This window comes from Anser brachyrhynchus, assembly GCF_964034855.1.
Source record: "Anser brachyrhynchus genome assembly, chromosome: 11".
NCBI lineage: Eukaryota > Metazoa > Chordata > Aves > Anseriformes > Anatidae > Anser > Anser brachyrhynchus.
The window spans coordinates 21421404-21436853 of NC_137706.1; the positions used below are offsets into that span (position 1 = coordinate 21421404).

A 15450-nucleotide genomic window follows, 5' to 3' on the forward strand; every position below is an offset into this window, starting at 1 on the left:
ATTTTCACTTTTCTTTTAGAGGATGCATGCGTTGCATATCCATTTTAACCCAGGCTGCCCCGGGGGATTTATAGCCTCTATCCAGTTTTATTGTTGATACAGATCTTTATCTGCCCTGGGCTTATAACTGACATTTAAATTACACTGCAAACAATGAATCAATATTTATGGATTACTGGTCCAATACATTCGCCAAACGAGTTGTTATGGGATTCTGTCTCCCAGCAAACAGGACAATGAGGTCAAGGTCAAGGCTTTGTCTAATGAGAAATAGGCACAGACAGGAGCTGCCAGCCCAATATTGACTGCCTAATAGGAATGCATTTATGTTAGTCATTTAGCCGAATGTATTGAGCTCTTTGTTAATTTTCTCATTCTTGTCATTTTCCCGCTGATAATTGTTCATAATTTAACGCCCCGAGCCCGGAGTGTTTCCCCCTGCCTGTAGCAACCCCGAGCACCCGGGCGAAGGAGCCGGAGAGCGGCTCTGGGGAGCGCTTGGATGGATGTGCACGCTCACGCTCACATGCACACGCGCGTGCACGCTGCTCTCGCACACACGCTGTGCAGATTTGTGCTCTTCTTGGTTTTCCAGCCCTGTTTTTGGTGCCCCGGGCTGGCTGGCAGGAGGCGAGGAGCCGCGCTCGTTCCTCCTGCTGCAAACGGCTTCTGGGGTTTGGCCTGAGCACCCTCGGACGGAGCCTGCGTGCTTTTCATTAGCCGAAATCAGGAGTCAAGCTGGCAAGAAAGAATGTGGCTTTTTTTTCTTTTTTTTGGCCCTTTTTTTTGTATAATTCTGGTGCACATTATGCGTAGGTATCTGTTGTCTTAAAGCAGGAGTAGCGCCGTGGCTGCTTGCTGGCTATTTGCACTCCTGTGCCACTTAGCATTTTATAAACATCGATTTATTATGTTTCATGTGGCAATTGGAAAATAGACGGGGGCAGGGGGGGGGAGAGAGTATTTCTTTGATGAGAAGGCTAACATTTGTTAAAACTCAGCTTCTGCTTTTCAAAAGCAGGAAGGCGCTGCCAGCTGAGCGCAAAAACAAGGTCGGCTGCGTGCTCGGTTTTTCCCACGCGGCTCCTCTGGATGCGTGCACGAGTAGGTGAGGGCCCAAGGTCATGGGGCAGGAGGAAAACCAGCAGCTCCCTGCCTCTGCACGCCACGGGGCTCGGCCTCGTAGCCTCCATGAGGCTCGTCCCCGCAGCCTCCGTTCTGCCTGTCCCCGCAGCCTCCATGGGGCTCGTCCCCGCAGCCTCCGTGGTGCACGCAGCAGGGGCCACGGCCGCAGCGGGGGGCACACGGCTGAGGCTGGAGGGCAGCCCCCCCAAGGCATAAAATCAGCATCAAGTGGCACGGGGCAGCGCTCCCCCCTCCCAGCCCCCCAGCTCTGCCCCAGCCCCTCTTTTGGGGCTGCGCCCCCCGAGCAGGAGCACGGGTGAGACGGGGAGGGGGGGCTCTGGGGTTTGTGACACTGCTTTTAAAAGCTGTGTTTATCCCCCTTGTTAAACGCCAGATGAAAAGTTTAAGGCCTAAATTAGTTTTGTCCTCTTCCATTCGTTTATTTACATTATAATAATCCAGCGTCTGCGAATTGTGTCAATTATTCTTTCCTCTTGGCAAGCCAAGAATTCTTTGTTCCTCGCTAGTTTACAAAAGTGAAATATAGGTGAGGTTTAGGACCTTTTAATCCTCCTATGTAATTACTGTTCCCTGCAGACACCGCAGCATTTTACAATCGCTGCGTGTAGCTGCTGGGCCCAGATTAGACACACAAAGTCCCTTCACTTCATCAAAGGTTTCCTTATCTGTCCAAGACAGCGAAACAACAAACGATCCACAAATCTCGGCGGACCCAGTGTTTATTTGACCACCGCCGAAATAAATAAATTTGCTTTAGACAAACACGCAAGGGCCTGGAAATTTCCCTGAGAACGCGGGGCTTGGCAGGCGGCTGGCTGGGAATTTGCAAGAGCATCAAGGGCCGGGGACTACAGTGGGGCTTTTGAAGTGCTTTTTCCACATTTTATGAGCCCAAATGAGGATGAAACTAAAATGACACGAAGAAATAATCCCTCATTCAGCCCTGAAAGGATTATTCTAATTACTTTGATTATTAAAGATCAGACAGATTTTTTTTTTTTTTTTTTTTTTGCAGGGCATGAGCGTAAGTAAACCAACCCAGAAACACAAATCCTCGCTGGGAATTGAAGAACGTCTTAAGTAAACAGAGGGAACAAATGGGTTGTGTGACGGATATACAGGGCTTCTGTCCGCGGCGCAATCAGCCGGCCCTGCTCTGCCGTGCCGGGGGCCCGGCTTTTGTGCCCGCCTGAATGGGGGCTGAATATCCCCAAACCACAGCTCCGCGGCTCGCCGGGCGGAGGGGCCGCGCTCTTGCTCTTTTCAGATGCAAATGCAAGAGGTTTTCTTCTTTATCTCGCTAGTAAGATGGTGGTGTCAAGCTGGGCCGGGATGAATAAAACGGAGAATTTATGCTTTATTGAGATCTATTTTTCTCCCTAAGCCTCGTTCCCCGCTCCCTGCCCGCGCCGGGGAGGGGGAGCACAGATGGTCCCTCCTGACCCGCTATTTATCATCCCGGCAAAAGCTTACTCAGGGTAATGCTCCGCAGCAATTCATTTAAGGACTCTGTTTGTTTCTGCTGATGAGGACTGTTAATTTGCACAGCAGTCTCATTAGGCCTAAACCACCAATTAATTTCTTTTGTTCTCATTAAATGCCTGATTCCGAAACATTTCGGCGCCGACAAGGGGCGGCCGGGCACCGCCGCGCAGCCACCCCGGCGGAGCTGCTCGGGGTGCCTGTACCCACCCTGCCCGCTCCCCGATGGGCGCCCCGGCACTATGAGCACCCCAACACCTGCTGAGCACCCCGAAACCTGCTGGGCACCCCGGCACTGAGAGCACCCCACCGCCTACCGGGCACCCCGGGCACCCTACCGCCTGCCCAGCACCCTGGCACTGTGGGCACCCCAACACCCAGCACCTGCTGCGCACCCCAGCACCTCCAGGCACCCCAGCACCTCCGGGCACCCCAACACCTCCGGGCACCCCACCTCAAGCCAGCAGCGAGCCATGGAAGCCAGCCCATGGGCCTGAGCCGAGCGTTTCGGCAGGCATTTCGCCACGCTGAAAACAAGGGCCTGGTGTCTGCGCACCATTATGGTTTCATCTGATTATGGGTGCGTTCAGGCCAAGAATATCTTGTGGCTTGTGTTTTCCAGCTTGGTCACACAATTTGCAGCCGCATTGAAGAGTCCTTGACTGTCTCTTAGCAATTTAATGCCAGAAAGTGTCGGCTTTTGTCTGACGGTGATGCTAGGGCAACTACTTAGCCTCGTTTGACATTCCTGCAGTTCAAGCTTTCTTTGGAGAATAAAACACCCAAGGTGAGGCTACAAAATGGCTCGCCTTTTACCAAAAAAATAAAAAAATAAATAAAAAATCCCACAGGGAGGAGATAACCTCTCTGCGGCTGCCTCGCATCAAACCCTGCTGCAACGCAGCCGCTTTCAGGAATAATGGGCTCGGTCTCCAAGTATTGCTGGAATCCATTTTCACATGGCCGTGGATGCGCATTCAGGCCCCGCTGCTCCTTTCACGCCGCTGCTCCGGGAGGGAGCAAGGGGGACGCCGGCCCCGTCCCAGCACCATTGGTGCGGTGCTGGGGCTGCGAGCACACGAGGCTGAGCCGTGCACAGCAGCGCGCTCGCATTTTTCCTTCCCCTTCTTCCTCCCAGCAGCGGTGATGCTGCGCTTCGCTGCATAAATATTTTCTTTCCTTTGCCGTGCACACTTTTGTTCTTTTCCCAGCAGTTAGAAGAGCTGGTGCGCGGAGATAAAATGCGAGCGGGGAGAACACAGCCCTCGTCTGTCAGCTCGGGAGCCCAACAGATTGCCCTTTGTCTCGCCTTGGGCGCAAACACTGATTTGTCCGTCGGTCTCAGCGACACATCTGGTTTTTTAGATGCTGCTGGTTACTCCGCGGTGGTGGACAGGGGACAGCTATGCCAACAGCTCGGTACCTTTAGACCCCGTCAGCCAGGGCATTGCCCATCAGAGACCTCCGCGCTGGGGACAACGTGGTGCAAGAGCTGTGACGTCCCTTTCAAAGCCATGGTGGGTGAGGCTCGGGTTGGGGGCTGCTGGCACCATCCATCCCTTGGAGACTTCCCTCCCCGGTGAATCTGGAAGAGGTCCCCTGTTTCTGAAGAGGGGGGAAGCCTGAAGAGGGCTTCCCACGCCCTGGCTTCTGGTGCTTTTTTTTTTTTTTTTTTGGTGCTTTTCCAAATCTTCTCCCAAAAAAGCCATCCCTGCTCCATGCAAACCCAGGAGCACCTGGTGTGGCATCCTCTGCCCCAGTCCCTGACTCAGCCGTCAGGAGCTGCGGGTGAGCGCTGCGCCCCGGGGGTGCTGGTGCCGTCACAGCAGCAAGAGAGACGCCCCGGGTGAGTTCCCCCTTTGCCAAACACCAAGCACGTTTTCATCAGGTTCATGTCAAAGGGCACATATTGATTTATTTTTAATGAATTTGGGGAAGCCTAGAGAAACAAGTCCCAGTGAGGCACACAGGGACCAGGCGAGTCCCTCAGCACTATGCATCCCCCAAAGTGTGTACCTAGCCCAACCCAATTAACCTTCTTAATATAACGCTGTCCTCAGGTGGCTAGCCATTAGCAGTCAATTAAGAAGAGCTGTACCTAGGTATAATTACCACCAGACTGGGCTGCAGGAAGTTGATGTCCCTGGAAGAGAACATGGTCACAACCCTGGCCTCCTGCCGAGGTGGGTTGGGTGATGGTTCAAACGCCATCGGTGCTCTTAAATAACAATTGTGCATTGTGTTTGCTGGGCTGGCTGTGATTTATGGGGTCACTGTGGCCTGGTGGCATGAGCAAACATCTGCTGAGGAGCACACGGTGAGTCCGGCAGTGCCAGGACAGAGCTCAGCACCCTCTGGCCCCAGCACCCATCCTGCGCGGTGGGTGCCGATGAAACCCTGTGGGGGAACAGCCGGCCCCGGGGGCTGCCCACGCTCACCCCCGGGTGCTCTTCTGGTGGAAAGCAGTCGGTAAGGCGTGCGGTGGGGATGCCTTACAGGCATTAAGGGTGATTTGCATTCATCTCTATTACCTGCAGGAAGGGCACAATGATCCTTGAAAAGGGCCCGTGTTGGGCCGCACCGGCGCTCCTTCCCTGTGCTTCCTGCGGCTAACGAAGACAGATGGATGTTATCGGGTGAATGTTATCGCAGCGTGGCAGAGAAATTCCCCCTCCCCAGGCCCTGGCTGGGTGCTTGGAGGACAGGCAGTAACCCCTTAGCTTGTTGTGCTGCTCTCACTGCTGCGCTGGGTGTCCCTGCGAGGGTGTCGGTGGTGTCCTGAGAGATCCCGGGGCTGGCTGCTCTCCGTGCTCTGCACAGGGCTTGTCCTTTGTTCCCTGTGAGCTGCTCTTTTGGTCCCACTGCTGGCTTTGCTGTAAGCTCTTATGAGTCGCTGCTGCAAGTGTCTGCAGGTGTAGGAGAGCAGCTTGGTCCTTGCCCAGAGGACAGCAGCTCAGGGCTGCTCTCAGGCAGCACCGGGAGCCGGGGAAGGAGCCGGGGAACCCAGACTAAAGGAATAGTGGAGGCCAGCAGAGTAAGGCTGAGAAGAGCTGTTTGGAGCAGGACGTGGTGGCGATGTACTCCTGCTTTGCGGTGAGGGGGAAGCGAGTCCTTGGAGCGGTGGTTGGTGATGAAAGAGCTCCTGCACCCACCACAGCTCGCACGGACGTTGGGCGCTTGCTAAACGCGGGTGTTTGGAAACCGGCGGGTCTGGTTAAGCTGCTCCAAGGAGTTTTAAAACATCTGGTCAAGGAGAGTGGTTGGGCCGTTAATGTTGATTTTCAATAAGTCTTTGAACACCGGGGTGGTTCCAGAGGGCTGGGAGAAAGCTAATGTTGTGCTGGTATTTTAAAAGGGCAAACAAGATGACCCAGGTAATTACAGGCCTGTCAGCCTGACATCGATCCCGGGAAAAATAATGGAGCAGCTGATACGGGACTCAATTAATAGAGAATCAGAAGAGGACAGTGCAATTAATGCCAATCAGCGTGGATTTATGGGAAACAGCCCCTGTCAAGCTCTTGTGATATCTCTTTGATGAGATTACGAATTTGGTGACTAATCATAAACGTCGAGGCAACGCGTTCCTCAATGTCACCCCACGCGAGGGCGCAGAGCAGTGCAAAGCCCAGCGGCACGTGGAGGGGCTGCTGCAGGGCTGCTCCCCCAGGGAACGCCGGGGTTTCCAGCGGGACCCCCACTCGTGGGTGCTGGGGGCGTGGGACGAGGCCACCAGGGACCTGGAGGATCGACGGGCATCGCTCCTGGCGCCGGCGGGTGACACGCAGGGTGAAGGGGATGGCACGTGGGGAGGGAAGGGGTGGGCGAGTCTCAGCGCAGGCCGTGTGCATTTCCACCAAAAAAATGGAAAAGCAAACCCTGCCTGCAGGACCAGAGGCGGGTCAGGGGGATCGGGACCGGGGCAGGTCAAAGCACCTCTCCAGGAGGCTAGCCTGTTTGAACAGCACGGCTGGGCTGCTGAGCGTAGTGCCCAGCTGGGAGGAAGCAAGCACAGTGCTTTATTTAACCCTCCCATTAACCTCTGAAATCTCGTACAGTCTTTAATTTTAAAAATTGGGGAAAAAGTGTGAATGCGAAGGCTAAATTTCATTTTTAAACTACCATGTTTAGAAACAAAACACACGAGCATCTTCAAAAGAAAATCCATATTTGTTTTTATTTTCAGGCAGATGTGACCGGCTGGTTTTGTACCAGATCCCTGGGGTTTCTGATGCCCTTCCTGTCCCGGACCTGCAGCTGGGCTGCTCCTGGCACACGGCACAGGTGGGGGCTTGGAAATGTGGATTTGGGGTCTGTGGGGCTGGGCTGCTCCAGGCTCTGCGGCCGGGCCATGGGCCCCCGGTGCTCGGCACGTTTGTCCCCGCAGATCACCCTCACCAGCTCCCGACACGCACTTCTGGGGAACCTTTTATTTAAAGTATTAGGCAGGTTATAAAAACGTCACCGATGATTTGCTCGTGTTTTCTAAACTGTCGTTAAAAATTTACAGTCAGGACAAAATGCAAAGGATGGGGGGGGGGGCAGGGAGAAATCCTCGTGCTTTAAGCTGAGTCTCTCCATAAATTAAAGAGATTTGCTTTTGAGGGTGGTCCGCAGAGCTGCGTGCCAAAATTGTGTGTGTTCAAAGAGAGAGGATCATGAGGTTAAGTGTTGGAAAAGGGGAGGAGAAAAGTAACTTATTTCAGAGAGCGGCAGGCGAAGCAGGGAGAGGTCCTCGCACCGGCCCGGGCACCCACGGGGTCCCCAGGGCAGGGCTGGGATAATCCCGGCCGCTAGCGAGCGGAGCCGTGCTCCTGTGCTGGGGAATTTTCTGGTTGCTTTCGGGGATTACTGAGACGCTGGGGGCTGCAGGGAAGAGCTGCAGAGGGAGAAATGGCGTAAACTTGCGGAGCAGCACCGGGGGCCTCTCCCACCCGAGTTTTGCGCCGGGACTCAGCAGGGGCGCAGCAGGATGGATGAAGACCCGAACAGACGAAGCGTGTGCAGCCTTGGGCTGCTCTCGCGTTCGCTCCCCGCCCTCAGAAAGCAGCAGACAGGGTTTTACGGCTCAGGAGAGCTCCTGAGCGGTTTATTAGCCGGGATGATTGCTTTTCAGTTCAGATGACTCCTGTTCCCTGCACGTTATTTATCACGAGAGTGCGAAATCTCCCTGCAGCTGGGCGGAGGGGTGCGGGCAGCCCCTCGGTGCTGGCAGCGAGGTGCTCGGGGGGGGAGGGTGGGGGGGGGCAGCGACCTCCAGCCCGGGGCAGCACGGCCAAACCTGGGATAACCAAGGAAGAACCTCAGAAGGAGCCCCAGGGCCCCCAGGCCCGCAGAAGCAGTGGGCAGGGAGCGTCCGTGAGCCTCGCTGCTGGCAGCCCGGGGGGGGTCAGATTTGGGAAAGGCAGCTCTCCCCCCAGCTCCGGGTGAGCTCGGTGGGTGCTGGCAGTGTGAGCAGGGCCCAGCTGCTGGGCGAGGGCCGGCTGCCCAATTCCCTGGCAATAATTCCCTGTTACTGACTGCACCTCCAAACCCCAGATTTGCCGTTTTCTGCCTCTTTCGTGTACCGTGGAGGACGGCCGCCCTCCCACTATGGCATGAACCAGCCTGGGAGATGCCGGCGTGCTCTGGGTACCTGTCTGGGCGGTGATTTTGCATTTCGTGCTTTGCCCTTTCTGGCTCCCACTGCCCCCCCCAGGGCCAGGCAGGGGCTCACAGCCCCGCTGCCAGTGCCTCGGTGGGGAGCCACCTGCTCCGTGCCTTGAAGAAGATGGACTCAGCCCTGCCTGGAAGTTTTGCACCTTTTCATGGGTTTTTTAATAGCCAAACCACCAGGAACGTGTAACATGTATGAATTTAGTGGCACCAGGGGAAGATGCCGTACCTTTCATGGGCTTGGGTAGCCAACACAAGACTTTCCACCCCTGTGCTCCTGAGCCATGTGCACCCATCTCCTCACCCACCCTGATGGGAGGCTGAAGCCTCGCGAGGACGAGCAGCCTCCCGTGGAGGCCAGACCCACTGCGCACAGCCGCTGCGGGGCAGCCCACGGCCAGCTCGGTCCTCGCTCGGCACCAGAGGTGGAGGCACGAGCCCCTTCTGAGGACGCGTCCCCACCGTGCCCTGCCTGGAGTAATGAGCGTCCATAAACACCGCATCTGCCAGCGGGCTGGAGCCCGCTGCCTCCCCCAGATAGGCTGTGCAGGGGGATAATATATTTATCTGCGAGTAAGGTATAAGGCCGCGAGTCCAAAGCTACAAATCCTCACAAGTGAGTATTAATGGATTATGCCTCCGCAATCCGTTGCATGTTCTAGTTACACAACAGAAATTGGGATAATAAAACAGCTCTTAGTGTCAAAATGTAATTAAACTGCTTCAATATGCCTTGAGAACAGCACAGCTGCTCTGCGCCGCCATAAAGCACTGGGAAACCGCGGGGCCGTTTGCTTGGGTGCCTCGAGGAGAGCTCCCGGACCCGGCGGGGGCTGGCTGGGGGATCAGAGCGGCCGTGGCTGGGGCTCCAAGCGCCTCGCGGGGATGCTCTGGGTCTGTGCCCACCCCACGAGGAGCAGACGGGGGGGGGCTGAGCCCCCAGGGGGTCAGGGGATGCGATGCGGGGACCCACAGCAGCCCTGCTCCCGCGGCAGGGGTCTGCTCCCCGGTGCGAGCAAGGCTGGGGGGGGCGCAGGGGGAAAGGTGAGCACGAAGCGAGCAAGGCCTTTCCGTGTCCTCCCGTTTAGTGCCTCTAATGGCTAAATGAACCATTAATTAACCTCTCAGCAGAAGCTATCAGACCTGCATGCACTAAATACCAATTATCAGGCGGTTATCCTCATCAGCCTCGTTAGCGTCCCAGGTGTGCCGGTGCCCCTCCCCCCGCCGTGCCCCCAGCCCCGTGGTGCTGAGGGGTGGGAGCAGCGTGGCTGAGCCCGGCCCATCGGGGTGGCCACACCGGGTGCTGTGCCGGTGTTTTTGGCACGGATTTTGGCACCGGCCGCAGCTCCTTCGGGTGCATGCGTGCGTGCACGTGCGCCCTGCCCGCCGCCGGCGTTATCATCGCGCCCATCTTCCCCCCCCCCGGGGGAGCCGGGGGTCGGCTTTTATGTGTAACAATCCAAACTTTCATTGTAGCAAAACATCGGCTGGTCAAAATTAGGCTAGTTAATTCCAGAGAATTGTTTCATCTCGGCTCAACGGTAATAATGAATCTTTTTTACAAGACGAATTGGTGAGCAGCCAGCTTCCTCCGGGGCAATTCCTGTGTAGTGTTGATCCCGCTGGAATTTACCTTGAGAAAGAAAAAAAAAAAAAAGGAAGAAAAGAAAAAGAAAAAGGTTTAAAACTACCAAATGCTACTATTCATAACACCGTGTTGTTTAGCTCAGCCATTTACTGACAGCGTGCAGATGGGGCCAAGTCTTTTACAAAAAATGCTCACACGACACTTTTTTCCTAAGCCAGCCGCAGCCTAGAAGCACACGAGGTGCACATGAGCGAGTTGTTAGCCTCTGGGAGGGCAAGAAGCGCGATGGGTGCCCTCAGGACACAGCTCTGCCTTTACAAATTAATATGGTCCTGGCCTCTGCCTCGAAGATATAAAGGGTCCCTGCTCGAGTGCTTGGTGTTGAATGTGGGAGCTTCTCCTGTGCCCGCTGATCGTGGCTTCAGCCCCCAAAATCCGCTGAGGTGGTGGCCACGGGCACGGGGCTGGGCTCGCTGGGTGCCTTAGCGCAGCCAGCACAGGGAAGCCAAGCCCTGGGCAAGCCCCCCCAGGGGAGCCCCCCACCCCGGGAATCCTGGTGTGCCGATGGCTTTTTCAGTGGGCCAAAGCCCTGCAGGATTTTTGTTGTGGTGGTTTGCTTTCTTTTTTTTTTTTTTTCCTTTATTTATTTATTTTTTTTAAAGAGGGATTAAGCCAAATTAGTTTTTATCTGTTTCTGCAGTTTTCCACCGGGATTCAGTGAAGCACCATTGCCTGAGAACAGAAAAACGATAAACATCTAAACGCAGACACTCTGAGTACTGTTTTATCTATGCCATTTGAAGTGATGACACCCTTCAACCAGATAAACAAAGCAACGAGGAGGGGCATGTTGTTAGATGGAGTGTGTAACGAACAGAATACTCCCTGCCACATTACAGACAATGGTAATGCACAATCATTCATTATAACTCAATTACAGTAATTAAAACTGGTGGGATGCAGAGGCAGAACAGACGAAGGGAGTAGTGCCAACAGAATTTACACTCCGTGTCATCAGCTAGCGATAACAACAGCTGATGGTGTCCCAGAGCCTCCTCCTGCCATCTGTTCGGAGAGCCGCCGCCGAGGGGTGGCACGGGGTGCCGCAGCAGCGCACGGGGGGGTGCAGGGGGTGGGACGGGGCTCTCGGCCCTGCCCGGCACCGCGTGCGCGACGCACGGCGCCCGACGGCTGCAGGCACAACGCGTGCTCGCTGCGGGCACCCCGCTTTGTCCCCGGAGCCTCAGATACGGTTGTGGGGTGAATGAAGGGGGCACCCCATAACCGGAGGTGCGGAGGGGGTGGCTGCCCGCCCGGGGAGCCCAGCCCGAGAGTGGTTTTCTTGGTGTCCGGGGTGGGCACGGTGCGGCACGGCACGGCGCGGTTTGGCACAGTTCATCGCAGCACGGGGTGGCACAGCGCAGCACGGCTTCCCTACACCGACACCGATGCCCAGTGCTGCCCTGTAGGGACCAGAGGCACAGCATGGGAAAAGCCACATGGCCAAAAGTCTCCTTGGGGACAGCGTTCCCATGGGGCGACACAAGAGCCACGACCAGCGAGGTTTCAGCCCGCTCCAGCAGCCCGGAGCCTGGGGGGTGCGTCTGGGCGGCAGCGTGGGCAGCCACCCACCCCGGTTATTTTCTTTATTATATTTTTCGAGGCAAGCTAACAACCTCTGCCCCAGCGCCAGGACCTAAGCACTGTAATTTGCTAATTATCGGTTACTCAAAGCGTAATTTCACCTGATGGCCGCCCCAGAAAACCTGGCTGGGGAGGAGGAGCGGTGCGGGCGCGATGCGTGGGCTACCTCCAGAGGGTAGCGGCTCGGTTCAGCAGCTGCCGGGACCAAACACCCCATGTGCCTCCTGCGTGAGAGCCCATCCTTGCGTGAGAGTGCTGCTACGGTGCTCACAGAAGGCAGACGTTGACAAAAAAGCAGGTAACACAACCCAATGGGTGCTGCGTGCTGGGGACGGATGCAGCGCACCCGCAGCATGGCGTGGGCAGCTCCGGGTGCCCCACTGCGATGCCCTTGGGATCCAGGAGCCTGACACCCGAGGTTTGCACGAGGGTCACAGCAGCCTCGGCCACTGAAAGCATTAAATGCCAAAAAAAAAAAAAAAAGGCCTTAAGAACGTATAATAATAATAAAAAAGTAGTGTGCAGGGCTCGGAATACTTCAAAGTCCACACGTTCGGCGCCTGGCTGATAACGTAAATGGAAATCGGAGAGACTGTGCCTGGCTTCAACACCTTCTCCGTCAGCACTTTTGGAAAGGTTGCAGTCAAACCAAATTAACTGCAAAGGGCAACGGTTTGCCGGGAACTGCTGAGAGCCGCTCAGTCGCCCGAAGGGGCAGCACCGGGTGCCCCCAGGCCGGAGCAAACCCTTCCAGTGCCGTGCGCTGGGCTCTCCAAAACCTGACAACAAAGGAGTTCTTGCAATTTTTATCTTTTAATGGTCCCCTGTGCAAGCCCCTCATTCCATCCAGCTTAAAATCAGCTTTAAATGCACTCATAACCATTTACCGCCGTACATTATCGGAAGCCCGAGCAGTTAGAGTGCTGCTCCTGCTTTTTATTTCTCCCTCGCAGCAGGCTCTGTCATGTTCAATACATCACGGGGCAGAGCCCTGCAGGACCGTGCGTGTGTCCTTGCTCAAGGAAAGCGCTTTGTCTGCCGGGGCACCCGGGCTGGCAGCAGAGGAATGCGGGACGTTGGCGTCGGGCAATTTCGGAGCACGCGGGAGCCCCCGGCCCCACACAGCAGCAGTGGCACCGTCCCCAGGGAGAATCCCCATCGGGCCGCGGGTCCTTGCTGCGGGCTCCTGACGGCGAAAACAAAGCAGCAGGCGATGGCTTCAGGCCCGTCTTGAGAAGAAAAAAGCAAGGACGGGGTCGGGGTGAGCTTTGTGGTCCCCCCGGAGAGGTGGGGACGCCCGCACAGGAGGCAGCGGAGCCCCCACGCAGCATCCTTGGGGCACGGCGGCAACCGAAAGCATCCACAGGAGGAAAAAGAGGAGTCGAGCGCCGGGGCCGGAGTCCAGCCGCTCCCACGCAGCGCAGCTCGCGGTCCCAGCCCACTTCCACGGGCGGTCGCGTCCCGCAGCACCCCGAGGCTGCCGAGAGGGGTAGGGCCCTCCTGGCGAGGGGGGGAGGATTCTGCACCCTGGCCCCCCCATGCAGGAACAACAGCCTCTCCCCGTACTTGCTTGCGTTTATTACCAACTCAGTGCGGGTTTTCAGAGGTCGAACCGTTTATAGACACTTTGCCTCCCTTTGAGCTTCATTACATTTACTTTTTATTCTTTTTTCTCCCCCTCTTTTTTTTTTTTTTTTAACAAAAAAACCAGTTGTAGTTATTAACAGCTGTACACATCCTGCTACATCCTTTGGTGTGACGCTGAGAAGTCTGACTCGGCCGCCCTCCACCAGGCGCAGTTCCTCGCTGGCGGGGGGCTCGTGGGGGGAACGAAGCGTCGATTGCACGCGGCGAGCAGGCAGGAGGGCAGCCGGCAGTGCCCTCAGGGCAGGGGGCAGCTGCTATCGAGGTTTTTCCGGAGCCACTGACCCTTTTCCCGAGGCTGCAGACCAGGGGATGCTCCCGGAGGCTGTACCAGGGCTGGGGGCACAGGCAGGGGGACGCAGCTGCCCCCGCTGAGACCGTCCCCGCTGGTGGAGCCCCACAGCATCACCGAGCCCGAGAGCGCACGGGGCTGGTGGGAAGGGGCTTTTTCAGTCCTTTTTCTCGGCCAAACCGCCCTTAGAGCCACCTTCCTTAAATGCAGTTTTAAAGAGCTTTTTTTTCCTCCGTTCCTTGCCGGGTAATTAGCGCACGAGATCAATCCCATCTCCTCCGGCCGGGCGCAGCGAGCACTAATGAGCCGCGCGGGGCGGGCACGCGCTGCCTGGGACGTCTCCCTCGGTTTGGAACAGAAAAAAGGGCAAAAATCTCAGAAACGCCGTCCTGAAGGGGAAAAGATCCATTTTCCACGAAATCTCCTTTCCACCCCAACTCCTCTCCCCCCAGAGCAGCCACGATGGCCGGAGGGAGGCGATGCTGGAGGCGCATCCGAAGCTCACGGCCGGCCGCCAGCCGCTCTACGGCACCCACGGGCCACCCGTCCCCAACGGGCAGCTCTCACCTCGACCCTAAGTGGGCTTTGACCAGGTTAAAATCAAAAAATTGAAAAATAATCCATAAAAACGTAGTATAAAAATTCTCTTCCATATGCTACAATACAGGGTGAGCACTTCTGCTACACAAATACTTTTATTTCCCGTTATTTCTTTTTTTTTTTTTCTTTTCTTTTTTTTTTTTTTTTAACCCTTTAGTACAAAATGCTGAAATGCAGGCCTGTGCGGGGATGGGTTTTGCTTCATCGGAACCTATATACCAGAAGACACAAGACCATATAGCCACAGGACCCTACCAAAGCCAGCCCCTTCCCCCCACCACACACAAACCCTACTTGTTAGTAAACTTTGCTTTAAAAAACTGTATTTTAAAGGTTATCAATTCTAATTCTTTACTTTCATTTGAATACAAAACACATAAGTTGCTATTATCTTTCGTGGCTCCCTGAGCTGAATTTACTATGCTTTCTTTGAAATCACTCCTCATTGCTTATGTCCGAAGACCAAGAAGGGCTTGAGCAGATGATTCCCGGATCATGGGCTTCCCCTTTTCTTCAAACATAACGAGCACAAAAATCCATATAAAAACGTGATTGTTTTGCTGATGTCCCGTCAGTAGCTGAGGATCCGACCGACTTCACCGCAGTCCGTACAGCGTCCGAACACGACTAACACACCGAACAACGCACGTGTACGACAGTAGGAACAACTTTCACCAGTGGACATCTTTGCTCAGTCTGGTTACACGCTGCATGTCCAGGTCGCGTCCCAAACGGACGCTCCGGGGGGGGCGGGGAGGGGGTAAGGAAAAAAAAAAAAATTGCCACCACCAAAACCATCAGTGGAATACAATTACAGCAGACGAAAAATACACACCTAGTGTACCGGGAGGGGTCCCCCACCCTTCCAATGCTATTTACTAGTCCGGTATTTACATTTTTCACAAGTCTTATGCAGGATGCACAAAAAAAAAAAAAAAGTCACAATAAAAAATAAGTCCTGTATAGTGCCACCAAAGCGCAGACGGAAAGAACCAGAAAACCAAAAAAAAAAAAAAAAAAGGAAAAAAAAGAGAAAAAAAAACCCTAAAACCAAACCAAAAAATTCGTTTAGGGCTTCAATGTGTGCCATATTTGCAGACCTCCAAATAAATCCGTGTGTAATCCCAGGCCGCCCGTCGGTGGCCGAGCCCCCGGCCGCTGCCTCCATGCGCCGAGCCCTGCCACCGCCCGGCTGCAGCACGGCTCGCGGCGCCGCCAGCCCCGCTCCGCTCCGCGGCTAGTAGATGACCTCGTAGACCGTGGCCTTCTTGTCACCAGAGCCCGTTACGATGTACTTGTCATCCGCTGAAATGTCGCAACTTAAGACAGACGAGGATTCCTTGGACTGGAAGGAGCGGGGAATGGGGAAAAAAAACAAAAACCAGAAAATGGGTCA

At 55.4% G+C, this 15450-nt stretch overlaps 1 protein-coding gene and 1 long non-coding RNA gene across 13 annotated transcripts in view; one reads left to right on the forward strand and one right to left on the reverse strand.

Moving 5' to 3' along the window:
• On the forward strand, positions 1–14266 carry LOC308200914. Its single transcript, XR_013955909.1, has 3 exons — positions 1–4811; positions 6815–6912; positions 10575–14266. It is a non-coding gene; the product is annotated as an uncharacterized lncRNA (long non-coding RNA).
• The window catches only part of TLE3 (TLE family member 3, transcriptional corepressor), a 23918-nt gene continuing 22591 nt past the window's right edge, over positions 14124–15450 (reverse strand). For all 12 annotated transcript variants that reach the window (XM_080607475.1, XM_080607481.1, XM_080607473.1 and 9 more), the window contains one exon: positions 14124–15399. In XM_080607475.1, the coding sequence (XP_080463601.1) occupies positions 15292–15399 (108 nt within the window). In that variant the 3' untranslated portion in view covers positions 14124–15291. The remainder of the gene's footprint in view (positions 15400–15450) is intronic.